General features: G+C 47.6%; 1 protein-coding gene across 2 annotated transcripts in view; it reads right to left on the reverse strand.

Moving 5' to 3' along the window:
• Positions 1-26078, reverse strand: part of VILL (villin like) — a 33051-nt gene extending 6973 nt beyond the window's left edge. The window contains exons 1-14 of one of the 2 annotated variants that reach the window (XM_023921998.2): positions 25869-26078; positions 15278-15359; positions 13719-13793; positions 11572-11768; positions 9547-9655; positions 9115-9225; positions 7504-7703; positions 7338-7416; positions 5892-5990; positions 4083-4236; positions 2964-3064; positions 2557-2694; positions 1862-2020; positions 833-1012 (exon numbers count right to left, since the gene is read on the reverse strand). In XM_023921998.2, the coding sequence (XP_023777766.1) occupies positions 833-1012; positions 1862-2020; positions 2557-2694; positions 2964-3064; positions 4083-4236; positions 5892-5990; positions 7338-7416; positions 7504-7703; positions 9115-9225; positions 9547-9655; positions 11572-11768; positions 13719-13793; positions 15278-15346 (1671 nt within the window). In that variant the 5' untranslated portion in view covers positions 15347-15359; positions 25869-26078. Of the gene's footprint in view, positions 1-832; positions 1013-1861; positions 2021-2556; positions 2695-2963; positions 3065-4082; positions 4237-5891; positions 5991-7337; positions 7417-7503; positions 7704-9114; positions 9226-9546; positions 9656-11571; positions 11769-13718; positions 13794-15277; positions 15360-16682; positions 16830-25868 lie in introns of those variants that run through there. The other variant, XM_086866583.1, reaches the window with a different exon arrangement.
• Between the last annotated feature and the right edge of the window lie 745 nt (positions 26079-26823).

Below are 26823 nucleotides of genomic sequence, written 5' to 3' on the forward strand. Positions count from 1 at the left end.
GTCCTCTGGAGAGCTTCAGACCTGCTTGATTGCTCTTGAGCTGATCACTCAGAATCCATTTCTAGTCCTTGAAGGGACATTTAGTGCAGCCAATGGCACCTAGAGCAAAACTCACAGCATGACAGAATGATTTGGGCTAGGAAGGACTTCAAAGATCATCAGGATCACCTTCCACTTGAACAGGATGCTCCAAGCCACATCTAACATGGCTTTGAAAACTTCCAGGGATGGGACATCCACAAGTTCTCTGTTTTGGTTTGATCTGCCATCTCATCCTGACACACAGCTGAAACAAGATAAATGAGTTTGCTCTCATCCTGGCTGATTTCTTACAGCTGGAAAATCTGGGATGATTTATTCATCCAAAAGCTGTATGAACATCTGCAATGAGGTGAGGTGAACCCCAGAACAGAGAGGGCTGTTACTGCTGACCCTTCACAGACAGAGCCTTTCCTGGCTGCACTTTGCTCACACAATCATCGAATCATTAAGGCTGACAAAGACCTTTAAGATCATGAAGTCCGACCATCAGCCCAGCACCACTAAATCGTGTCACCAAGTGCCACATCCATGTATTTTTTGAATACTTTTGGCTTCACCATTGCCCTGAGCAGCCTCTTCCAGTGCTTGACATCCCTTTCTGAGAAGAAATTTTTCCTAATATCTAGTATTAACCTCTCCTGGCACAACTTGAGGCCGTTTCTCCATTCAATTAATGGGACACCTGCCCAAGGATTCACCTCCATGACCCACTAGAGGCAGGAGACTCAAGCCCCACCTCAGCAATTTCAGATTCCTTTGGCTGCTTCCCAGTGCCTCCCTGCAGACTCACCTTCCCACACCACAGGTAGCAGACTTGGCTGGTGGTCAGCAGGAAGACATCGTTGGAGTTGAGGGAGGAGGCTCGGGCTGGCACCTCTGTGGCCTTTGTGTTCACCTCATCCGTGCCCCTCACCTGGAAGAGGCGGATCGCCGGCTCGGGTGTGGCTTTCTGAGCCCGGCTCGTGCCACCCTGCAAGGACAGAGAGGGAAGGGTGGTACAGGGAGGTGAGGAGGACACACAGATCCAGGGTCTGACTGATTTGGAGAAGGCTTTGGGCTCGCAACCTGCTCACTGTTGCAATGATCAGCCATGGTTCTGCACTGAGCAGGCGAGGAAATCTAAATATCTTCTGATTCCAGGTTAGAATGAAACCCACGTGGCACAACCTCCACATTTCTCCCTGATTACTGAGTCCTGACCAGCTCCCATCAGGATCCTCAAGATCCATGTGACCAGATCTTGGTGTCTGTAGAGGATTTGCCATGCAAACTGGGCAAGGCATCTGTACCCTGATTTCCAGCTGTGCTCATCTTAACTGAACATCTGCCATGGAAACCATATAGTGGGACCAACACTGAGAGCTAAGGGCAGTCTCCCTCTCCCACAGCCATTTGGAATTTCTCCACCACAGATGTCAAGGCAGCAAGGGAGGTGGGTTGCCAGTTATGTGAGGTAATTCAGGCAAGGACAATTCAAATCATGTTTGTAGGATATTTTGAAGGACCTTCTTTGGATAGCAGCTTTGGTAATTCACAGGATGACCACCTTATTCTGACTCTGTGAAATATTTTGGGACAGAGTTGGAATGAACCTCACACACCACTGCTGGAGCTCAGGGGTGGACAGTTGAGTTGGGTCAGACCAGGACTCTGTTTACTCAGTGTTCAGACTGTTTGAGGAGTACTAGAAATATCCCCTCTGCCAGCCCATGCAGAGCTGGCAGGCTCCTTTCCTGAGTATCAGCCCATTTCTATTGGACTATTTCCACTGCAGCTGCTAAGCCATCATTGGTGCTCCCACCTCCCAAAGTCACGTTACCTCGTAGATGACCAGTTTGCCCTTGAAGATGGCCAGGAAGTGCCTGGGCTCCTTGCCCATTGTCACTCGCACCTGCACGGCCTCGTCCCCGTATTTCTTGTCCAGCTCGATGGCATTGAGGGCACAGGCAGTGATTTCATCCACGGAGGCGTGGCGGCCCTGGGGACAGAGAGGTGACACACACAGTGTGATGAGAGCAAGGGTACGAGCCTCTTCACAGTTCAACATTTGCCAATCCCCAAGTGTGTAATACCATGAGATCAGAGTTAAAACTTCCAGATATTTAAATTTCACTGGCATTCTGGTTTTGTAGACTTCAGAGTTCCATGTTTGAAGCTTCTCTCTACATGAAAATATACTTTATAAAGGAATGTAGAGATGTTCCTATACCCACAAAACTCTAGGAACTGAAGCTTTAATGGACAATCTGACTCCAAAGTTTGACCTCAGCACTGTAAGCCTCATCATCCTTAAGTCTTTCTATCTGATTTTTCTGCTGCTCAGTCTGATGCCAGTTTGGGATCAGTGTCCATGCTACCTACAAAGGACAGCTTGGGATATTTGAAACTGATGAACAAAGGGTACCTGAGTTCTTATGGGTGCTTGGGTTGGGATTTTTGTGTGCAATTTCTTCCTTCAGCTTTAGGCTTGCACAGCAGGCACAGCAGAATTCCCTCTGCTCTGCTTTGACCTACCTGCCACATATAGAGGACGTAGTGGGGTCTGCCTGACCTCAGGTAGGTGTACAGGACCAGGTAGCAATCACCCCCGTAGAACTGCCCGTATGTCTTGGGATCCACCGGCTGCATTTGCAAGTCCTCAATCCTCCACACCTGGGGAACAAAACATCCTGGTGAGCAGCAGTGGAGTCAAGGTGAGGACAGAGCACAACCCCTTCGGCTACCACACCACTGAAGCTTCAGGTGTGCCCTCAGGTCCAGTCACTGGTCACCAGAGGAAAGAGAGCAGTGCCTGCCCCTCCTGAGGAAGCTGTAAACTGTCGTGAGGCCCATCCTCAGTCTCCCCCAAGCTGAACAAACCAAGCAATGCTTGGAAACAGGCTGATTATTGCACCCTCTGTCAGCCAAAGGAGCTCTCTCACCTCGATCTCCCCGGAGGCATCATCGACCATCCTCTGCTCAGCCGCGAGCTCAGGTCTGGCGTGGAGCTGGGTGGTGTCAAACTTCACCTGCTCCACCTTGGCTGCAAGTGCCAGCAGAACAGAAACAAGAACCCAGTGAATGCAGGACAACACACAAACCCTTCCCATCATCCTCACACACCACCATTGTACAGCAAGTAAAACCCAGCCCAGGCTTGCAAGGAGCCACTCCTGCCCCCAGTAAACCAACACTGAATTTGGAATTTGCAAGAGCTCACACATTTCAGTGTGGACCTGTTGCAAGCTGGAATTGGCCACACAGCGTGTTCCAGTGATGGCTAGCTGGTAAAAATATTAGTAGTCTTCTGACTGAAAATTCTTAGTTTTTCTCAAAATCTATTATGATGGTTTGGCATAAATATTTCCCTCCTTTTAAAATGCTGATTTCAGAAATAAAATGCCTGTATTTCTCCAGTTCATGATAAACAAAGGGTATTTACAGTCAGCACAGAGAGAAACAGAGATGGAGAATAAAGAGAGAATTTGCAAGGGAAGGAGATTTGTGGCTCTCAAGCTGTTATTGATGGAGATGTTCAGCATCTCTGTCACCTTCCCATCATTCATCAACAAATTCTCTCTCTTTGGAATTGTTTAGTCTTTGAGGTTAATGCATTGTAATATTCCCTTCAGCAGTGTGATAAATACACCATTTACACCCAGTGTAAATAAAGCATCATTCCACTGACGTCAGGAGGGGATTGGATGGATGCCAGTGTAAATGAAAGCAGAACTCCTTATCAGGCTCAGCATTAGCCCTTTATAAAGGAAATTCAGAAGTTCTGCAAGTGGGAAATTTTGCATACAATTCTTCAGAGGGGAGTGACTCTCTGACAACATTTACATTTAAAGTAAGTGGCAATTTGCTTCATATAAAAAAATTCAGCAGAGATGAATGTCATTCAGTTCATGAATCCTTTCCATCTACTGAAGAAGATGGAAAATAGAAAGCACATTAGATTTTTGAGACCCTGAAGGCAGGAGACAGTTGATGTGAATGATGTTCCCTCAGCTATAGCTTAGCACAGGTAGGAAAGACAAACCCAGGACCAATGTGCTCACCAATTTTGCCTGTAGTATAGACCTTGCCCAGCCCTTGTGTTTCATTCTTTTCTGTCCACCTCTGGAAGAGCTGTTTGAACATGGCTGACTCTGCTCCATCATTGATCACCTCAACGTTGGTGGATGAAGGATAGCCTTTGGCTTGGATAAAACCCTGGTAGGGTTCAGAAAGGTCATTAGAGAGCTTTTTACTTTTTACAGACATGAGAAGAGGGGTGTGGACCTGAACCAGCTTGAAAAGTGAGTGTCCCTCACTGAACACAGGGCAAGGTTCAGTCCAAGATTTGAATTCTGACTAATCAAAAATAACTGAAGACTCTTGCTGTAGTATCCATGTTTACATCTGTCTTTAGGGGACTGAACCCTACACTTACTCCTTTTCTGCAAACTTTTTGTCCCTCTCTAAGCCAGGAAGACTGTCCTGCCTGGTAGGGAGCATGGGAGTGAAGGGGTGGAGGCAGCTCAGCATCCCCAGAGCATGAAGTCTATTCTGAAGGGACTAAACTCTCACAAATCTTTATTATTATTTTTAAACTTTTTTCCCTGAACCCATATTATTTCTTTGCAATAGTGCTACCATTGAGTTAAAAGACTACTTCAACGAGGTGCTTGATACAATAAGAGTGTGAAGAAAATGTTCTGTGTTCTGCCACAATGCCAAAATCCCTGCTCAGTTTTGGGAACCGCTCCTGTGCTTATCTCAGAAGGCTCCAGGATGACACGAGGTGCAGTGCTGGCAGCAGTGGTTCAGGGAAGGAGCCTGATTGTTGCTCTCTGAGCATCCAACTTCTGCTGTAAAAACTGCAGCCACACACTGCCCTCAGGGAAAAGCACAGCAGATGGTCCTTCCCTCCCTCCCACCTGCCACACTGAAAGAAAGACACATCTTTTGTTCTACATGTGTAGCTCAGGGCCAGAATTTGCAGAGATGATTGCCTACTGAAATGAGCCTGAGTCAAGCTAGGAGCACAGAGAACAGTTAGATAAGTTCTAAGACAAAGTTTTTTAAGCTTATCTTCTCTGAGACAATAGGTACAATCCTATTGAAGCTGGGTGTCCCCAGGTAGGACCTTACTGAAGATGGAATCACTGAAGTTCAGTATCTCCTAACTAGATCTCATGGAAGATGAAGCCATTTATGGTCATCCCATATGTAAATGTGTAAATTTATGGTTTTCCAAAATGTAAATGTCAAATTCCCTCATAGCCTCAACTTCCAACATGCCAACTTGTGAAAAAATACCAAATACCTTACTTGCTCAGGCTCCCTTGAGGCTAGTTTTTTCTGAGAAGAAGAGAGGAATGCTCTGACAGAAAATAACACATGGATGTCAGAACCCCTTTATTATTGGTTTATGCACCTTTTGACCATGAATTTGTCTGATCCTATCTTGACCCTGCTGATCCTCTCTGACACCACCACCCCTTGAACCAACAGTTTCCAGAAGTTCACTATTTACCATGTAGAAAATTATTTTCTTTATTTTCTGTAACCACACTTATGGCTATACTTTATTTTCTTTAACCATATATATGGTTATTTTCTTTAACCCTTTATACTTTATATATACTTTATTTTCTTTAACCATTTTTTTTCTTAGTTTTAGTGGCAGGTCTTAGTCCTAGCCCAGTTTGATGCCTAACAATTTTGTGTTTATGTCATCATGCCTCCCCTAGACATTTAACTTCTCTCTCTGTTATTACACAGGCCAACTCCCCAAGACCTACACTTAATTGTAATTAGTGGTCAGATCTAGATCAGCATATATCAGCCACCCACAACATTGTTTGCACTCTATTACAACTCACCACAGCTCGAGTGAATGCTGCTTTTTTCTCTTCTGGGCTGGAGGCTTTTCCTCTCCAGACATAAATTTTGAAGCCACCTTGGTCTAAAATGTAGCAGTCCTGAGGTTAAACCAAAAAAAAAACAGGAAACAGAAGAAAACAGATGTGAAAAGCTCTTGCAGGAAAAGCTCACCATTTGTAACCTAATCAGGTTGGATCCTTCTTGAAGATTTAGGTTAGATGTATATCCAGCTCATTTCTCTGCCTTGCAGAGCTCTAACCCTGGTGCAGCCATTATCAGAGGTGACAGAGAATGAATTTCTTATGGTTTATAAATGGAGTACAGCTACCACCAAGCTCACAGGGCAGGGCTTCTCACAGGTGTGGGCACACTTGGCCCAGGCTGCTGATTTATAATTGTAGCTAGTTAAAGTCTGTATTTTTCTTAGGCATTGCTCAAAACTGGCTATTACCACCTCATAGGAGGTGTTCTCAAACCAAAACACCACCAGCTCTAAAAGGGGCCAGGAGAAGTATATGCTGAAATATCAACCCCAGCCTGTATTTATGCCCATATCTGCTACTAAAGGAGCAGGAAAGGTCCAAGTTAGACATCTTCTGCATGAATATTTTGTCCTCATTGAGATCTCTGATCTGGAGCTCAAGGTGTTGCATTGCTGTGAACGCAGCAGGATCCCAAACCCAAAGGGGATGAGGTGTGTGCTGGGCCCATCCCCACTGCAGAGAGCTGGTGCCCCAAGCACAGTGGGACCAAAGGCTGCTCCTTTTTCAAACTGAACTATGAAAGAAGAAAAAAGGCTTCATATGTCTGCAAAGGGAGGCTGAGATTTTAACAAGGCTGACATCAGGATGAAAAGGGGAGCGGAAGCCTTGCGGCACAGTGCAGCGTTGGAAAAGGCTGGTCTGCACTGCAGAGAATTAAGGATGAGCAATTCTCTGCCAAATTTTAGTCAGAGGAAAAGCTTCTGTTTTCTGAAAAATTCTGCAGAGAGGGTCTGTCAGGAAATCTCCTTCCAGGGTGGGTCAATGAGACCAGCCACTTGCTACGGCACGAAAACAAATCTCCCTGGTTTCGTGAGCAGAGTATTTATTTGCTCTGGAGTCAGCAGAGGGAAGGCTATCCCTGAACATCAGGTATTAAGAAGCCTTCATTCCATCTGGAATTTATTCCTGGTATGCAGCTCTCCCTCACTGTGATTGCCAAGCTAATATAATCCTTGGCTGAGAGCATCAATTTGCCATCTCTTCTTGGAACAGCTTCAACACACCACCTACCTCCGGCTGCTGAGACTGTAGCAGGGCTAAGCTGTCCTAACCTAACAGCAGGGCTAAGCTCTCCTAGAGATGGGAGGCCTGATAATTTTCAGGAAACAGGTGCTCAGCTGAAAACAAAGTGAGTTACAGACTCCTTTTCTCACAATAAAGGCCACTCTGGCTTTTTCTCACCTCGTGCTGGAGCAGATCCTGCGTCAGTGGCCGGGTGGCGATCTCCTGCACCACCAGGTCATTGTCCTTCTCATAGACACTGCAAGACAGAGCCACGGAGCTGAGTTAGACCCCACAGAGCCCTCTGTGGGAAGGGATGGGGTTTGGAGCACAGCCCAGGACTCACTGGTAGAGCCGGACGTTCGCTTTCTGCAGCTCGTCTGCTTTGGTGTCGGGGATGGCGTCGTGGAGCTCCCCACGCCTCTCGCCCAGCACCATCCTCATGATCTGCATCAGGTCTGGGGAGTCCCTCTCGGTGTCAATGATGCCAATCTGAGCACGGCCACCCCTCTCGCTGTCCCTGATGCTCCGAGCCAGAGCCAGACCCTGCACAAGGACCCACAGGGGTAAGTCCTGACACACACCACAAACCCAGCCAGCCCCTGACCCCAAGCAGTGACTGAGAACCAACAGCCCAAGCCAGATTAGCACAGCTCTCTGAAGCTCCTAGTGTCCTCCAAATTCAGCTATTAAAGAAGCAGAAATGTCTGTAATGCCTGATTATTAACTAACTCATAGGAAAATACTGCTAATTGTAGTCGCTGCTGTTGCTGTTCCCACAGGGCACAGGCACGTGGGAGCCACAATAGGCACTGCCTGTGTGTGAGTGTGCACCAGCAGGTCCAGAGGTCTCATGGGGTGGTCTGGGGGAGAGATGAACACATGCTGAGGCCACCGAGGCAGGATGCTGCAGAGCTGCAGGACCCTGGCCACCCCGCGGTGTCGTTTTACATTTAAATGATTCAAGTGCTCAAAAAACATGGATGTCTTCTGTGAAAAAAAAGCAGTGTGAAATGTCAAGCAGCTAATTAGGCTGAAATCTCCATCTTTAACTGGATTTTTTTGTTCCCATGACTCTTACTGCAATAGCTTTGAAAGATTCCTGTTTATCAGACATAGGGAATGACCTGCTTGAGGCCCGAGATGAACCCAGCAGCTGTGAACCTGCTCTCCCTCCTGCACTGAGGATTGCTTTGTGTCTTCTTCAGTATCCATAGGATCTCCACTGTGCCCTGAAAATGGCATTCCCTGTGGAGATTCCCCCTCTCCCAGTGGAGATACCCCCTCTCCCAGTTCACCAGGGGATACCACACACAGAGCAGACCCACCTGCCTTTTAATATTATAATAACCACCACCATCAGCTTTGCTGATGACCCACTGCTCTATCTTGCTTTATTGTATCTCTGTATCTTGGTTCCTGTATCAGTAAAATAAGGATAATGATCCTTTTGCAAAGTGCCTCCAGAGCTATAGATCTGACCTATCAGCACCTGGATAATGCATTCCTGCTTGTCTCATACTGACCAAGCCAGAATTCCCTGCTGATGCTGTAAACAAAAAATTAAAATTAATCTACCCTGGGGTGGTTACTAAAGCTAAACCTGGAGTTGCTGGCTTTCTAATCCTATGCTGTGAAAACAACAGGGCACAGGGGGATGGAGATGAGCTCCAGAGGGAGCTGGATGACTTTCTGGGGCTGGAAGTAACAATGTGCCCTTGGCTGCCTGTGAAACGCAACCTGAGGCCAGGTCTGAACTGGAACAAAGCAATTTCATGGGCCTCTAAAACCAGCAGATGGGCAAGTAGAAAATTTGTCACTATTTGCATCATCTACATGTTGCTGCTCTTAAGATTTTAGCTGTGAAAACAACTGAGTTTTTATTTTTATTTTTTTTTCCTCTTAGGCATCAAAAAAAGATGAAACCTTAAACCAAGTGGCTTTTGCCTGTACTCACTCTGGATTTCTCAGCAATGCTGCAGCTGGGTCCATTCCACTGGATCAGCACTTTACCAAGGTCCAGCAAGAAAACATCTCCCTTATTGAAACTGTCCCAGGAGAGTGCTACCTGCCACAGGGAAATGAGAGAGTTTGGCAGAGCAGGGAGGGCAGGGAGAGCTGCAGGTGACAAGTCACAGCCATGGCAAACCTGTCCCTGGGGATGTAAGAACGGGTTTGCAGTGACTGCTCGTTCTGTTCTCGCTCAGCTCTTCACTGAGCACAGTGGCTTCTCTTGCGGTAACACCAAACCCTCAAGTGAGGACTTGAAAACTGTCCTGAAATAGTTCTTGAGCAGAAATGAGATACCCACCAGGCAAATCGGCTCAAAAATGAGTGTAGGAAGAGAGGGAAGGAGAAATGATCCATGAGAAGAGCAAGGGCTTCTCACCTCTGTGGCTGACACGTGCTTCTTGCCCTTGACGTGAAGAAGACGTTTGATGTTGTACATGTTGGTCTCCACATGCTTAAATCCTGAAGCCACTCCTCCCTTCTTGTAGCTGTTGTGTGGCACAGAAAAAAGAGTTAGAGCTGGTTAGAAAACACCTTCCTCTCTATCCTCTGAGAACATCCCAAACTTTTGGTGACAACTGAAAAATCAAGAAACAAAATAACCTCAAAGTCCTAAAATTGCAGTGGCAAATGTTGGGTTGCCTCACTGCTGTTCCTAGTCCTTATCATGATGTCTGTCTGCCTGTTATGGGTTTTGTGTTGCTGCTGTGCACAGAATTATAAAATCATTTAGGTTGGACAAGCCTTTCAAGGTCATCAATTTCAAGCATTAAAGGAGGAGATGAACAGGCAGGTCAGGGATGGCAATGGAATTGTAACACAATCAAACTGAAAACCCCATTGACCATGGCAGTGGCATCCCAAAATTGAAATATTCCATAAGCATTCAATTAAAATATGAAATAGCCTTGGCAGAAAACAAACTTCTTGCTAAAACTTTGTTTTCTTCAAAATAGTTATTCTAGGAAAAGCAGCTGAGACAGGAGAGTGTTGCCAGAAGCAGAACAAAACTGCAAACAGGTACAGGACACTGTCTTTATCTCAGATTTCACCTCCCAATTTTTTTATTCCATCCTTGAACACACACTTTGCAGTACTCAGCACTATCACCTCATGCCCCAGTGCCATTCCCCTCTCTTGTGGCAACTTTACACAATCACAAGAGGGCACAACCCCACCACAGCAAGTCCCACAGCCCTTTTAATGTATTTTGGGTAAGTCTAATCCACTCTTACATATCCTAGACCATTTTAGAAAACAGATCCATTGTTCACACTACAGTAATAATTGACACAATTGCCATTTAGAGGAATTGCCATTCAGGGGAAAAAAGAGACAATTGTTGATTGTAGTTTTTTGCCATGTGGGTAATAGATGTATTTTATCGTGGCTGGAAAGGTACTGGCTAATGTGGTCAGAAACGTCAGACTCACAGCACTTTAGACTTGTTTTGCCCAGTTTAAGATACCCACAGAAGGATGCTCAGTGATTAGTCCACCTGCCAAGACGTGGAAAGAGCTTGCTTTAATTTCTCATTCTGCCTCAGACTTCCTCACTGACCACAGGGATGTGGCTTAGACTCAGATGAATTCTAATTCATGCTAATTTCAGAGGCAGACGGCTTTCCAGATAGACTGGTTTTGAGCGTCTGATTTTCAATCCTTCATTGCCCCTTACTCATCTTTAAGATGAGGCTAAAAGCACTTTTCTGTCTCAGAAAAGTTCTGAGATTCATGACAGGTTGTTGAGATGCACAAGACAGAGAGATCCAGCCAGACTGGGATGGAGGATATTGACATTGATATTGATATTGATGGGTTTTCATCTGAGTTTCCTCCAGCTGCTTGAAACCAAAGCAGCACTCAGGGTGTTATTGCCAGTGAAGATCTTCCTTGGAGGACAGTAATTGGAATCCTTCCAAAAACCTCAGAGTGAGCAAAGACCCTGGGACTGGATTCAACATATCAGCATATCATATATTCAACATTATCTTTTAGATGACACAAGTTCACTCAATTTTTCCTTCCACTACAGGAACATTACACCCAGCATGAGCCAAATCAACACTTCACTTTAAGGTGGATATTACTCTGAAGTGCTCTGAATGTGCACTTGAAAGTCTGTGGAGGAGAGGAACGAAGACCCTGAGGTGAACAAAGGGAGGTTAAGATTCAATTACTGCAAATATCTGGGAAAATGACCAGGGGAACAGAATGCCACGGCTCCAGACTGAACGCTATAAATAATTCCCTCAAAATGGGAACTCTTCACTCTGAATTTTAACCAGCATCAGGGCTGACCCGTATTTTTCACATTTTTGAGACATGGATATCTTTGAGAGACGTAGATAGGGGACCCCAGGGGCCATGACCCACCTCGATGTAGGTCATTTGGAGCTACTCACATGATCCCATTGCGGAAATAGCTCTGGAAGGTCTCGGACTCGTGTCCCTGCACCTCGCGGTGCTGCACCGGGCTGCCCCCGAGCGCCGTGTCCAGCTGGGTGACGTACATGGCCGCGGCACCCTGCTCGTCCTGGGAGGAATCCTTGCCAATCCAGTAGTGCAGATCCACAGCGGAGCCACGGGATGTCCTTTTGGTCTGGAAGAGGTGGGAAGGACAAGACAGGATGAAGGCACAGCCCATTTTTGTATGGGAAAAGCAAGTGACCATGTAGCCCTTACCCAGTTCTGCCCTTCTCCTTGGCAAGGGGAGAGAGGACAGAGACTCAGGTACTCCCTGGGAGCTCAGCCTGGAGCTCTCCTTATTCAGCAGAGTGATTTATGGGTTTTATAAACTGAACTGAAGGATGTTTCTGTCTGATATTCTTTTATAACTCCTATCTATTATCAAGGAAAACCGAACACCTTTGCAATTACAAAAATTAATGTGTTCAGCTTGCCCTACTATTGTATATTTTGATATTAAGAATTAAAGCAGATTCTTCTCATAGATCACCTTTTGAAATGCAGTGCACACTGCTGTTTATTTGCCTGGGATGTTACTCTTTCTCTCCTGTTGTCGTTCTCATAGCACATGACAGAGCAGCACAAACTGCCTCGGAATTCCTGCTGAATTGCAAAACAGACATAACTCCAAATGAAGCTGAACCAGTGTGTGCATGCTGGGATTTATCTTATTACAGGAAACCCCAGCAGCCTAGAAAAAGGAGGCAAGCAGGCTGAGAAGAAGGTGTGCTCAGTGTTATTTGAGTTGTGCCAGTTAATTTTCAGCACCCACTGTGTTAAATCCCATTGTGGACACCTGGGAAAGGTAATAAAAGCTCATTTTCTAAGCTGGATTTGACACTAAGTTCTGTTTATTTGCTTTGTGCAGTGATACCACAGTGAAACACAGCAGAAGGAGTTGAATAAGATACAGTTCTGTTCCTCAGGCACAGATAATTAATTTGTGGAAAAATTGTTCAATTTAATACATTGCTACTGAAGATGATCAAAGTCCTATTGTCCCACAGAAGATCTTTATTTGAAGAGACTCCAGTAAAGAAGCAGATTACAATGATGAGTGTTTTACCCTCCTGTCTTCCAGGGAAAAGGAGAATAGTGGGCTGATGAAGGGCTCTTCTGCCTGGGGAAGTTGTTGCAACAGAAGCTGAGTCTGTGAGCATCAAAATCCCTATTTACACTGTCAGCTCTCTGCAAGGACTCCAGTATTCTGCTCTAAGTGTGTGTTTGTAGGCCTGTAACTCAGGCTTCCAGCACTCAGAAGGCACCCCAAAGGCACATGTGTGGGGCATTTGAGCAGGAGACACATCCTGTGCTGCTGTCCCAGCCTGCTTTCCCATCCTGGCATATGGTGGATGTGCAGTTGGTTATTGTGGGGCACCAGAGGCATTGCTGGAGGTTTGCAGGAGGCACTCTCAGACCCAGGAAGTGGGAAATGCTTCTGGTTTCCACCATATGGATGGGGTTTGGTACAATGGGACCTGGGCTGCTCCATGCAGATGAAGAGATTTGGAAGGGATTTTAGGAGGTAACACATTATCTGAGAACACGAGGCAGTTTGCACAGAGCTGGTTCTCAGCAGCCCTTCACAGCCAGCCCAGGCTCAGGCTGCAGGTAGGTCTGGATCAAATTTGGGTGTGGCTGAAGTGTCCTTATGGGAACACGAGATGGGCTGCTTACGTGACACACGACATGGAACATCTTCACATCCCACATCACCTGCTAAAAATGAGACCCTCCAGCTGGTCACATCCCACATCCCCCAAGGACTCCCATAAATAATTTAAATGTGGACCTTAATTGAGTTTTCCAGGAATGTACTGGTCATTTTGCCATACCTGTGCATGACTCAGTTGACTGGAAGATAAACACTTTTAATGAACTACTAAGTTAATGGCTCTTCTGAACTGATTTACTAAACAGACAGTGTTGTCACAACAGCCATGTGAAGTTCAGATCCATGATTAGATGGTGAGCACAACCACTTCAACAGTGCTTTTTCCACAGGACAGGAACCAAGGCAGATCTAAATAAAAAGGGCTGAACCAGTTGCCCAACAGATACCAGTGTTTGCTGTATTACTTACATGTAAAATGATGTAACAGTCTCCTTCAAAAAAAGTCCCATAAGCTTTTTCAGGTACAGGAACCATCTTCATGTTCTGTAAGGAAATCAGTGTGGGGATCATTGCTAAAAGTGCAAAGCCAGAACTTGGTGAGTATGAAACAGGACAGGCTGGGGTGGAAAAACAATGAGGTGACAATCAGGGTTTGGAGAAGGAAGAATCAGGGATGAGTTTGGGAGCTGGGAAATGCCACTTCTGGAGGGAATATTCAAAATACTAAGGTGCAAGAACAGGAAAAGGATGATTTTGCTTGGACAGACTGACAAGTATGTTTTAGTCTCCTTGCTTTTCTGCAATCCTGTGGATTTAGACCTGGGGTCAGGCTAAAGTGCTCCAGAGCTTGCATTTGTAGGGAATTTCCCAGGAGAGTGAGCACATCTCATGCTAGGTTTAGTTTTGGGCACAAACTAAGGTTTTACTGAGTTTTTACTCAGTGCCTGTGAGTTCAAGGACAGCTTTCAGCACTTTGTTAGGATAACCACTCTGCTGGAGGTTCAGGGCAACCAGCAGTGCTGAGAAAAGACAGAGCTGAGGACACTGATGGTCCCTCACCCCTCCAGATTGCAGATTTCCTCTAGCACAAGTGCATAATTAACCAGCCATGCCTGCCCAGCACAGGTGCCTGGCTGTGCCATCCACCAGTCCACATGCAGCTCCTGGGCTGGAGCTGGCTCTGAGGCTCCTGAAATTAGAGACACACATTCTTCTGCTGGCCTGACTTGTCTCCCAGCATACCAGCCTGACCCCTGTGAACCCACACAGCTCTAATTACAGATCCTCTGGAAAGCAGCTCAGTGCAGTGCTTGGGACAGAAATGGAAAGGTGAAGACCCTGTGATATTTGGAATGTGGTTGTGACCTGCTGAATATCACCTGGAGACGTTGGGACCTCTTCCCACTGCTCCCCTGAGTGGATTCTGCACCTCAGTCTAAACCCACTCTTGGTGAATTGGGCCAGGAAAAGGCAGAATTGAGCACAGCTTGGTTCCAGTCCAAAATCAGATACCACCACTAGCAAAAAGGCAACCTCACAGGCTGCAGGAGCTCTCCTTGCAGTGACAGAGTAGGAAAGGCAAGGAAGAAGTACAAATAGACTCCATGGAATGCCTTTGCTGCAAAAATAGGTGTCTTCCCCATGGCAGCTGCTGGTGTGAACTAAGGGTACCTATGGATAACCCATCTTGGTGAAACAGAGAATTTCTGGCGTGATAAAAGCAGCCTTGCATTGATTCCAAAAAGGGGTGAGAAAAGCCTCCAGTGCTGGAGGAATTCTTTCAGTCCCACCACATCCCTGTTCCCTTAGTAAATATTATCATCTCCATTTTACAGAGCAGAAAACCAAAACAATAACATGTGGAACATTTCATGGGGAAATACTGAGTCTGTTTCCCACTGTATCTTATCTGTAGGTCCCTCTTTTCCCACACAGATTACTGCAAGAATTCATCTTCCTTGAAACATAAACACACAGATGTGCAGAGGAGATGTGACAGGGGACATGTGCCATCACTCTTGTCCTACCTCTATGCCCCATATCTGCAGTCCCAGCTTTCTCTCGATGGTTGGGAGATTTGTGTCACCGTCTGTCATCCTGCAGTCTGAGCTAGAAGGCAAAGGAAGAAGAGAGCCCAACATAATTATATGATTAGATGCAACAGTGAGTGTGCTGGTCAGCTGGGTTCCTCTTACTGTCAGAGCAGGTTTAATACAGAAAATCCACACTTTGAAGTGTCTCTGACTCTTTGCCATTAACAGTTATGTGGGCTGAACCCCCATTCCCAGGCTATCCATGCTCACCAAGCAAAGTGTAGGATCACAGCCCAGCAAACACTGGATAGGACACTGTTGTTTGGCTGGGGGATTATTTTCCCTGGATTTGAGCAAGGTGGAAAGGATCCATTGGGTTGTTGGACCTGATATCAAGACTGGTTTGTCCCCACAGTGGTATGAGGGGTGGAGGAGACACGAGTGGACCTCCAGGAGTCCTTGTGCCCTCCTGGGCCAGTCACTGGAGGTCAGGTCAGGTCAGGACCCCTGGCCTTGGGGCACTGGGAGCCCAAGGAATGAAGCCCTTCTACTTGAGGCCAATATTCAGTTCCAAACTGAGACAGGTATCTCAGGGCACCAGGCTCCCATCTCAGTGCAGGCACAGCAGTGCACACAGGGTGATCCAGTCAATAGCCAGAATGTCTGTTTTACACAAAAACCAGCATCTTCCTAAGCTCTGCATGGGGAAGAAGCAGCTTTCAGGCTGCCCACACAAAGGTGCCTGAGAATATTTGAGATGGTTTTTGTGTCTTCAGCTGCCCCTCTGATGGGTGGAGGTCTCCCATTCATCCTTTCAGTTGTGGAGGAAAAAAAGGAGTATCCTTAGCTATGCTCCCTGTTCCTACTGCTGTGGTTTCTGCTCAAGAAACAGATTCTGAACCCAGCTTGTTTACAGGGCAACTTTCTGAAGCAAATTAAATCCCAAACCACCGTACACCAAAACGTGGAGTTCCATCCTATGGGAGCCGGCTCCGCTGCAGCAGCCGCAGGATAGGCTGTGTTTGTGCAGGGGCACAATCCACATCAGCCTTTTCCCTATCAGCCAGTCCTGCTCACAAATCCAGGCCCAGCCTCCAGAGAAAACACAGCTCAGTGTTCCTCTGAAGGAGGGCAAAAGAGAGATGTGATCCCTGCCAGGTGTTCACTGCCCGCGTTACGAGCGCTGCATGTGACACCGTGAAGTCCTAACAAGTGCTGGTCACCCTGAAGAGTTTGCACACAAAGCAAGAGCACGAGAAATGCTGCCACAGGCAGAACATTGGTCCATCCAGACCTCCCACAGCCCAGAGCTGCCAGAGCCAGGCTCCTTGCTCAGGCAGTAGGGAGATGCAGGTGTTTCCTGGGGTGTTCTGAGCACAGCCCCAGCTCTCCCTGTTACCTGAGCAGGCACAGCCTGGCAGGGCTCAGCAGCAGCAGCAGCCAGAAGTGCTCATTCCTTCCTGAGCACAGGAGGACTGTCAGAGACTGAGTCCATGTGGCCTCAGGAACACATTCAGCAACCTTCAGCTCCCTCTCAGGTCCTCCAGAGAGCTTCCAGGCAGGAAGACGAACAGCAAAGGACAAAAAAAGACATTTTTCACTTCAATTCACAGAAAGGTGATTGACACCCACACAGATTAAAAGTCAGGAAGATATTTCAGTGTCCACAGAGGAGACAGACATGTTCTAAATCGTGTCCTGACTCACCTACAGACCTGGAGTACAGGGCTATCAGGAGCTAAATACAAAACATGGTCTTAGTTCAGATCTTTAGCCAAAAGACTTCTCCTTTCTTTTAATGTCACACTCAAAAGGTCCCTATTAAGGAAAAACCCAAGTGAAGCCTCCTTCCCTCAGCCATCTTTTTAATTTATTTAGGGTTTTTTCCTTCCAGCATCAAAACAGGAAGAACCTGAGAAGAAAGCCAGCAAAGACATTTATATTTGAGGGCAGTGAAGTTTTTTAGCACCACTGACACTTCTCCCTGGGGAAGGCAGCAGGCGTCGTGCTCTCCTCCGAACAGCTCAGGAAACCAGCAGCTGGCCAGCTGTGAGACACAGCTGGATCCCTGCTTCTCCCAGCATCCCAACCTCTCCCAGAAAAGTTAACCCAAAGGATGCTGAGGTTCCTCTGACCACAGGCAGCCGTGTTGGAGAGAACCCTCTGTGAGCCAGCAGTGCTCCACAGATTCCAAATCAAACCTGTTTGATTAAAAATGAGGACCCTGGATCTTGCTCCTGGGGATCATTTCTCCATCTGAAACCTCACAATTAGTGCTGACACCCCACTTTTCTGAGAAATGGTGTCCCTCCCTTCCTCCTAAGAGCTTTGGCTGGGGAGTGTGAGTCACAGACAAGGTTGTCTGTTTCCTTGGACTTTCCAGCTTCTTTCGGCCAGTGGCCAAGTTAGAAATAATAGGAATATGACTTATGTAATCAGACAGCTCATTTCATTAATGATTTAATGTGGGGTTTTAATGATCCCATAATTCAACTTCTGTCCAGACGTGAAATCTGGTATTTATGGTGTGAAATCTTCCCATCTGTACTGAAATCATGAGGGGCAGAAACTTTTGGAAATTAAAAAGAAGACAGAAAGGGATTTAAGAGTTAAGAGTCTTGGGGTTTCAAAAGCAGTGTCTGGGGCAGCCTTGCCTTTATCTCAGTCAAACCAGTTTTGCTCAGCATGAGGTGAAATGCAAATTGGCAAGGAGTGTGAGTCAGCTGCCTCTGGGGCAGGAATTCACCAGGGAAAATCACTGGTTATGGGGATGGATTTGCTTCCTTCTGCAGACACAGCTTTACCTGTGAAAGGAGGAGAGAAGCAGCTGTAGCTCACATCTCTCTGCCCCACATTAATAACCTGCAACTTCGATTTCCTCCTCCAGGGCCAGCCTGTCCTATTGCCACCATTGCCAGGGAAATCTTCCTCTCTCCATGGGAAGAGGAGAAAAGTTCACCCCACGAGTGTGGGCTGAGAGGTGGTCACTGCACAGCAAAGGCAGCTTCTGCCTTGGAGCTGCTCTGCTGGGTCATCACCACTTGGTTGAGGTGCTGTAAATCAAATTGCAAAGCTCAAATTCTGCTCTTGACTGAGGACAGAGAACCTGGAAACCGAACATTGGAGCTGGCCTTTGACTGGATGTTACAGCCAGGGGCACCTGGATCCTCCAGAGCTAAAATCAAAGCTTTTCCTGTCACAATCCAGGCAACACAGCTGGTGGGGGAAGGCAGATGGGTCTCCCTTACACCCCCTGCCCTCTGTGCACTCCAAAATCACAGCAACACTCCTGCTTGCTAAATCCAGCCCTCATCCCCTCTCCTACCAGCACAGCAAGGGGAAAAGCTTTGCCTTCAGGAAGGACTACATGACTAATTAAGTGTCAAGGTCACTCCCAAGGCTGGTTAATGATTAATAGCTGGGTGGAAGTGGCAGCAATCACTGCTCCGTTGGGTCAGCTCGGTCCATGCTGGGAACCCAGACCTAGCAGGATGTTTCTCCAGGCGGTCTTGGGCTGTTTGGGTGGGGAGGAAAATCCAGGACTCAGAAAGGGGACAGGGGAACGTTTCAAGCTCCTGAAGCACACTCTGAATTCAGGCTGCTTTGGCTTGCCTGGGTTTTGGCGCGTGCTTCCTGGGCTGTAGTCAGGGTAATAAAAAACCCCCAGTGAAATGACTAATGCTCTGTACAGCTTTGGGAAAATAGGAAGCAGCTGTGACTCCAGCCTTTCCAGGCTGAAAGGCCTAATTATTGGGAATACTTGGACTGGCATTAGATGAGGTAAACCAGGGGCTGTTGAATTGCTTTCATTGTCTCCACTATAGTTGGGCATCTGGGCCCAAGTAGGTGCCATTTTTTGTTTGCAGAGAGGACAGTGGTTAACTCTTGTTTTGCCCAGAGGAGTGAAATTCAGCTTTTCAGCCACAGGAAAATCAGGGAGTGCCAGCTATGGGGCTTGTCTCCTCTCTCAGGTTGTTACACATTAAGAGCTGTAAGACCTTCCTCCAGCCCATGCTGGATGTTCTGGAGCGTGCTGATGAGGACAGGGAACAGGAGATGTATGGTGGGGGTGGGAAAAGAGGAAAAAGCTCAGCTCATCCTCCTGCTCCAAGTCCTGTGAGGTCCAGGTTCAGGAGCTCAGTGGGCCCTCAAGCCAAGGACAGGGCTCTGCCCAGACACGCCTGGGTGACCACAGGGAGCACTTCAGCCTTCTTGGAAAGAGCTGTTGCCTGGCAGCTAAAATTACGTAAAGCAGGCCTTGAAATAAGATGCTATTTCTGATCACGGTGGGCAATTAAACATTGGAACAGCTTATTAGGGAAGCTGGCAGGCTTGGCTTTACTTAATGTCTTTGAAATGAGATGAGTGAATGGCTGGGCTGTGCTCTCTGGGCTCAGCTCCTCCGGCTCTGTGGCTGCTCAGGTGCTGCACTTCCAGCAAGCTGCTCCTTCCCATGGGATTGGCAATAAGACAAACACATGGACTGGCCCTCGTGCTTCAGCCCCCTCCACTGGTCAGAAAAGATCCCCTGTCCATGCTACAAAATCATCAGGATGGATCTTGAAATGGTTTGAAGGGCTTTTTTAGCCTTAAGTGGTGCTGGATCAAAAGCTGAGATGGGGCACTGGATGGGATGAACTGAGATTTGTGCTCCTCAGGGCTCTGGAGATAAGAAGGGACTTCACTGGTTTAAGCAGAGCAGGCTTCCTCCTTTTTCCATGAATGGTTGCCAGGGATCACCACTCCATGAGCTACCTGACACCTCGGGTGACTGGTGCTGCCTGTTCATTGCTCCTGGGCTGGGATGCTGAGGATGCTGAGCCTGTTCAGGGTTAATGTGAGTGAGGATATAAGAGCCCAGGATGAAGAGATGGTTTAATGTTAATGATGGCCTCTCAAACTATAAGTGCTCTACAGCCCAGGAGAGGTTTGAATTCCCTATTCAGTAAATTTAAAGGATGCAGAAACCTGGATTAATTTAGCCAAGGAATTTCTTGGACTCTGAAAGAGCAATAACCATTTTGCCTCACCTGAAAAAAAGTTGACCAGTGTTTCCTGGACCCAGTTGCTCTGACTCTTGAACCCAGGAAATTTACCCCATCTCCAGCCACCATCCCAGGCCTTACAAGAAACAGACAGACCTCTGGCTTAGTGTGACCTCTTATAACCTGTGCCTTCACCTCCTGGCCATTTCTGGCATCTCAGACTTAGCAGCTGATACTTGGTCATTCCCAGAAAACCACTGAGGCTGTGAGCTTTACCTTTCAGCTCCTTGTGAGGATGGACTTCTCACTAATCCTCCAGTCCTTCCATTGTTCCTGACATAAAAGCAAAGAGCACAAGGAAATACCAAACTGCTGGCAAATAACCACCTTCCCAGTTGCACTAGCCCTCAATCTGTATCTCATCTCCCTCTCTGAACTCCTCAGAGGACATCTGATTAGGAAGGGAAGGCACCTCATGATTTATCTCCTCTGACTTTGACCGGTCCCTGCAGCTGCATTTCCACCTGCCATAAATTCTAGCTCAACACCTCTCTCCATCCAGGAAATATTGCTCATCTCTCCACACCGCTCTTCATGATCCCCCTTGTCCCCTTCTGTTTATCTCCCTGCTGGTGGCATTCCAAAAGCCTGATCTTTAAGCAGATGGTCTTGGGAAACTGATTTGTCAGAGCATTTTTTTTTTCCCCCCCAAACTGCTGCTGTCTCTGAGTCCTCCCTCTAAAATTGTACCAGGTGACTTCTTGTCCTGGGAACGATGGAGCTGCATTGTCCCAGCAAACTTCTCACAGTGCAGGAACAATGCACTGACAATTAAATCAGAACCTTGATTTCAGCCACAGCTCCCGAGTCATGCAGTCTGAGTTTCCACATTCATCACTCTGGATGTGGAGCCCAGAGCTCAGCACTGGCTGGCTCTGGAAAAGCTCTGCAAGAGCCACTTGGCTGAAGGTGGGGCTGGCAGGCCTTGGTGTCCTACAGAGAAGGTCAGAGCACCCATGCAGCTCCTGGCTGAGTTCTTTCCCAGGGAGTCCTTCTTCCCCAGGATGTCTTTGAAAGCAGGAGGCTCTTCCAGGCAGGCAGGGTCTCTGCAGGCTGAGGGCAGCCCTAAAAGGCTCAAAGCTTTCCTAAGCAGCAGCAGAGGCTGAGCTGCAGGAAGATCTCCCTGAAATCAGCCCCTGTGACCGATAACAAACTCTTGCTGTGCAAACCCAGCCCTCTGAAGATCCATGAGGAAAAAACAGGCACATGAAGCTGTTAAAAACCTTCTGCATAAAAGCTACCAGCAACAGCATTGTGCTGCTGTGGTGCCAGGTGCATTTTTGTCAAATAATAAATTTCAGCTTGGTCCACACCTACTTCAAAGGTATCCATTGCACCTCCAGCCCCTCTCCGTGGGGTTTTTGAGTCAGCAACAGCACGGAGCCATCCCAAGGGAAAGGTGAGCAGGTAGCTTGCCAATTCATCAGGAACAAATCTCTCCTTTCTTTTAGTTCTTTCTCCTCTGGTGAAAGGGAGAAATTCCTGGCTCAGGACCAGCACTGCATCCAAGGCAGAGCTTCATGCCACGGTGAGGGCAGGAGGTGCACACAGAAGAAAAGCAAAGACGTTTTAATTCCTCTTCCTGGTTTCCAGGGAAGTTGTTCAGGTTCTAACCAACTTCTAATTACTCACCACCTCCACTAAAAAAGTTACCATGCTCTGCCACATCAGCATTTTAACAGAGCATTATTTAACCCCATGGCTGCAGGTTAAGTAAAATCAGAGCTGAGACATCAGGGAGGAGAGAAAGTGTGCAAAGAATGTCCTGGGGAGCACCTGCTCTTCAAAAGCTTACAGGCAGAAGAAAAACTTTAAAAAAAAAATAAAAAATTGCATTTTCCCAGCTGAAATTGAAGAAAAGGCCCCAGCTTCCCATGCAGAGCCTGGAGGAAGGGTCAGTGAACAGGATTTATCCAGCTTCTCTTGAGCATCTCAGTTTCAGCTGCACAAGTCTTAGGAGGGCTTCCCCTGGGTGGTTCTCCTCATCCTGGTGTTTGCTCTAGGGCAGATCCAGTGAACCTTGGACAGGAGGGATTTGCTGTTCCCTTGGTCTAACAGGAAAACCCCTGGGTGGGGAGCCCAGTTTGTCACACTCCCCCTGCTCTCCCAGTGTGGGGGCTCAGTGCCATCCACTGTGCCCCGAGATTCTGCCAGCATGAGCTGAGACAAACACCACAAATAAAACCTCCTTTAAACCCAAGTGCCAGTGCCCACCTGGCCCACCCTTCTCAAAAAATAAGAGTTGGGATTTTTGCTGCTGCACACAACAGTTTTATATTTATTGTAAGAATTCACATATGTGTATGTGTGCAGGACAAAGAGCAGCTTTCCCCTGGTGCACAGTTTAATGAGTGCAGTTGAATAAGCCTTTGCCCTCAGGATCTTTTTTTTTTTGGTGGTGATGGAGCAGGGAGATGCTCTGTCTCCACTCAGACCAGCTGGAGAACTGGTTTCAGAGTATTGGCTTCCCTGTGGAAAGTGGCAAGATTAATATTAACTACCAAAAAGAAGGGACAGTTTCAGTTTTGTCCCAGTTCAGACCTGCAAACATGACATCAAGCCTGGGAAGAGAAACCCAGAACTTCCATTAAAAAAAAACCCAACAAAACAAATCAAAAAACCCAAACAGGTTTACCTTTTGGATTGCAAATGAAAAGCCCTGGACCTAAGCAGGTGCTCTGTGGGTGACTGCACTTCCATCTCTGGCCCAGTGAGATGTGAGAGGTTTATTCAGAGGGAAATTTTGTTTCTCAAGCACCACACACCTTTTTGGTGGCAGTGTTACCCTCCAGGCTTGTGTTCACACCTCACCTGCGGTGTGTTTGTCACTGTGTCACCCAGCCCTTCCAACCCCCAGGGGCTTGTGAGGCTGCTCTCAGCTTCTCTGGGCAGAAGTGAAAGCAGAGAGAGCAGCACATCACCTGGAAGAAGCCAGGTGAATAAAACACCCCTGAGAACACTGTAAAAGCAGTTTTAGACAGAGTCACTCTTCCTGGACAATCTTTTTCACCAGGAGTTGCCAATGGGAGTTTTGTCTGAGCATCAGGAAGGGAACCAGACATCTGAAAGGCTGGGATGGGTGGGATAGCAACAAAGGAGAGTAATTCAGGCCTCTAGCACACTCCCAAAGTACCTAGATAGTCTCTCTAACCCAAAAAAGAACACAATTTCCAGCACTGCCTGTTTTCTACCCTGTGCAGCTGTTTTTGTAAGAGCAGTTTTAAATGAAGGGCCAGGCACAAACCTCTCCTTTCATCCCAGGGCATGGCAACAGGACATTTTTAGGTAGAAGAGGTCGACTGCTCTGAATAGCTCCTGCCACAGGAACTGCCCAGGATGGAGCCCAACCATGCAATTTAAGGTCCCCCACGTGTCACATCCCTGACATGGATATAAGGTAATGACAAGTTCCACTGTTGCTGTACCCAGCACTGCCTCAGATATGCCTGGAGAGGCTCAGATAAAGGCAGATAACAAATGAGAGGGTTTCTGTTACAAGCAGAGATCCTCAGCAATCAAGGCAACTGAACTGGATTCACATCACTTGGTGCCTGGACTTTTCAGAGTGAAAGATGCCAAAGACTTGAAATGACAAATATTCACCCCTTTCTGCATCCCTTTCACATCCAGAATGGGTGGAATTACAGTAGAAAGGTATAATCATCCAGGATAAACCACAATTAGGCCCATTTCCAGGGTTGTATTATATGGAGAGAGAGCTCATGAGAGGAGAGGTTTTAATGAGTTGTGGGAGAGTGTTTCCCCTGGTGACTGAAGGATCTGCTCCTCTGAGGGGACAACAGAAGTGGAAAAATATACATAAATAAACAAAGAGAGAAACTTTGGGTGTGGTGTGGCTACACTGGAGTCCTTCCTCGGGCAGATGGACATTTCAGACATGGAAAGCCCAGCCTGAGGCTTGTGTCAGTCCAGTGAGGATCTCAGAAGGCTGACACAAAAATGTCATGAGGGAGGGACCTTGAGGAGGGTCAGTGGTGGCACAGGTGTTCCCCAGGGGTGACAAAAACACATCTGGGTCAGGAAGCACCAAGGCTTTGGCTGTGCCCTGAGCTCCCTTCACTGCACCGAGCATTTCTCTTCCTGCTCTGCTTCCAAGTGGGTCACCAGGTATTTAACTCTGTGGAAACTGAGGCAAGGCTTTTGGTCCAGCAGGATGTGCCCAGCACAGAGCCCCAGCATATTTCCAAGCATGGGGCAGGTGTCCAAGCCAGCCTCCTCCTCAGCTGGGGATGGATCACCACAGGATGGGTGGTCCATCATAGAAAAGATAACTTCCATGCTCAAAGTGCAGAAACACTTGCACAGCTCCATGGGAAAGACCAGGAGACAGCGTGGAGATCTTCAGCATCCCTGGCCATGCAAGAGCAGGGATTTACTGACAGCCTAAGCCCCAGGACACAGGAGAAGGCAGGAGATCAGGGTGACACTGCTCACAGCCATGGCACAAAACCTTTGCTCCCAGCTGGGAGAACTTGGCAATGCTGCCTCAAAGTCCTGCCTGGGAAAAAACATCGTGAAACCTCCGAGGAGCTGGAGGAGGATAAAGGATCCTGATTGTGCAGGGAGGAGGAGGAGGAGGGGATGCTCACCTGGCTCTGCCAGGAGGAAGGTGAGGGAATACAACTACAGGGTTTTTCCTGCTCTGCCCGTCCTTGCATTGCCTTCCACCTGGCATCCCGGGGGAACGATAAAACCCCTCGAGTGCCCTGTGATTGTCTAATCTCTGCTTTGCAGGCTCTAATCAGCGCATTTGGCTGCGGTGTGTAAAAAGCACCTGGATGATTCACCCAGCATCTGAGTGCTGCTCTGGCGGGGCCAGTTTGCTTCAGCTGCTCTAACACTTGTTTACATCTGCGTTAGGGCAGCCTTGAATAAGCGTGAACCTCCCACAGATGCTAATTCATATCAGCTCTCCTTTGTGTTAAATATTAATGTTCCTAATAGGCACGCCTAAGAAAAATACTGGCAAATGAGCCCGCAGCTCAACTCCATTACAACTCAATTTTACCTCAGTGCAAGTCGCATCTCAAACGAGCAGGATGAGAACAACATTCTATTTACAGAGCACAGCAGCCCGGCCATTAGCGATCTGTCGATGGGATGACAATAAAACCCATCGGTGGCAACTTCCAAAGACTTTCTGTGGCTGCCTGGACCCCCAAAAGCAGGCGAGATTTGGGTAAATCCCCACGGCAGCAAAACACAGAACAAGCCAGGCCCAAAGAAAACGCTGGTAATTGGTCGCTGCAGGAAATCAAAGCCAGTCTGTGCAGAGAGCTAAAGGAAAAGATGTGTCCTGACACGGGGCTCCTGGCAAGCTCAGAGCCGCTTCTTCCAGCCCCAAACGATGTAAATCAGGGTGGGCTCCTTCCAGCATCCTGCCTTGTAACAGGGGAAGGATTGGTTTTATTTTTAAGTGTGGAGGATATTAATTTTTTGTTTGTTTCCTGCTATCCCAAGTAAGAAAAGTCCTGAAGCAGCTGTGGCCGATTTAAATCTGGCAGGGTGCAGATTCTTACCTGGCTGCAAAGTGCTCGGTGTCCTCGCAGGTGCCCCTTGTCCACCGAGCTCCTTCTCTCTGCTCTCCGCCGAGTTTCAAGGCACTTTTGTTCACTGTTCTGCTACCTTGTCAGCTCGGGAACAGCTCTGTTCGGTAATTCAATCCTCTTCTTAACCGCAGAGACACTCCTACCCGGAGATCACACCCATTCCCAGGCTCACGGAGGGACAAAGAGGGAGCCGGCACGGGAGAGTTCCAACCAACTCTGCGTTTGCATCAAATATCCGCCGCTCTGAATTCGCTGAATAATGATTAAGTGCTGCTTTCATTAAAAACCTGTTTTGTCCAGGTTTAGGAGGGTACAGGAGGGATTTTTTTATTTTTTTTTTCCGCCCTGTTCTCGGTGTCTGCGGGACAAAGCAAGGTGCGGTGCCGGGTTAACTCTTGGGGCCAAAGAGCCCCAGCCCCTGGCTCTGACTGTCCCCAGATTTGACAAAGCTGTGCCGAGGGGAAAAGTTCTGGGGGAAGATCCCTGCTTTTCTGCTCCCTGCAAGGCCGAGCTGGCTGTCCCTGTGCTCACAAGGACAGGGTGAGGATTAGTGACTGGGATGGGGATGTAACAGAGCATTGGAGTGTTTAACTGGGCTGCCCTTCCAGGAGCAGAGTAATGATAAACCAGACAGCCCCAGCAGCGTTTGCTGAGCCACCTTCAGCGGCAGAAAGCTGTGTGAGTGGACACCTGTAGCTTATTGCTGAGGAAAAAATGACCTGTGAAGGAGGGCTGTAATATTGCAGCCACTGAAGGCTGCCTGATGTGGCTGGCTGGGGGTGATCTGAGGAAAAACCATCTCTTGGCATTGCCAGCTTGCATTCCTGCCTGCCATGTGCGTGGTGCTGCTCACTGCTGAAGGGAACATCCCTGTCTGGAGAGGGCACTGCTTGGTACCTTGTCATCACCCCCAGCTCTGCTTTTG

The sequence above is a fragment of the Cyanistes caeruleus genome, chromosome 1 (assembly GCF_971803275.1).
Source record: "Cyanistes caeruleus chromosome 1, bCyaCae1.hap1.1, whole genome shotgun sequence".
NCBI classification, from domain to species: domain Eukaryota; kingdom Metazoa; phylum Chordata; class Aves; order Passeriformes; family Paridae; genus Cyanistes; species Cyanistes caeruleus.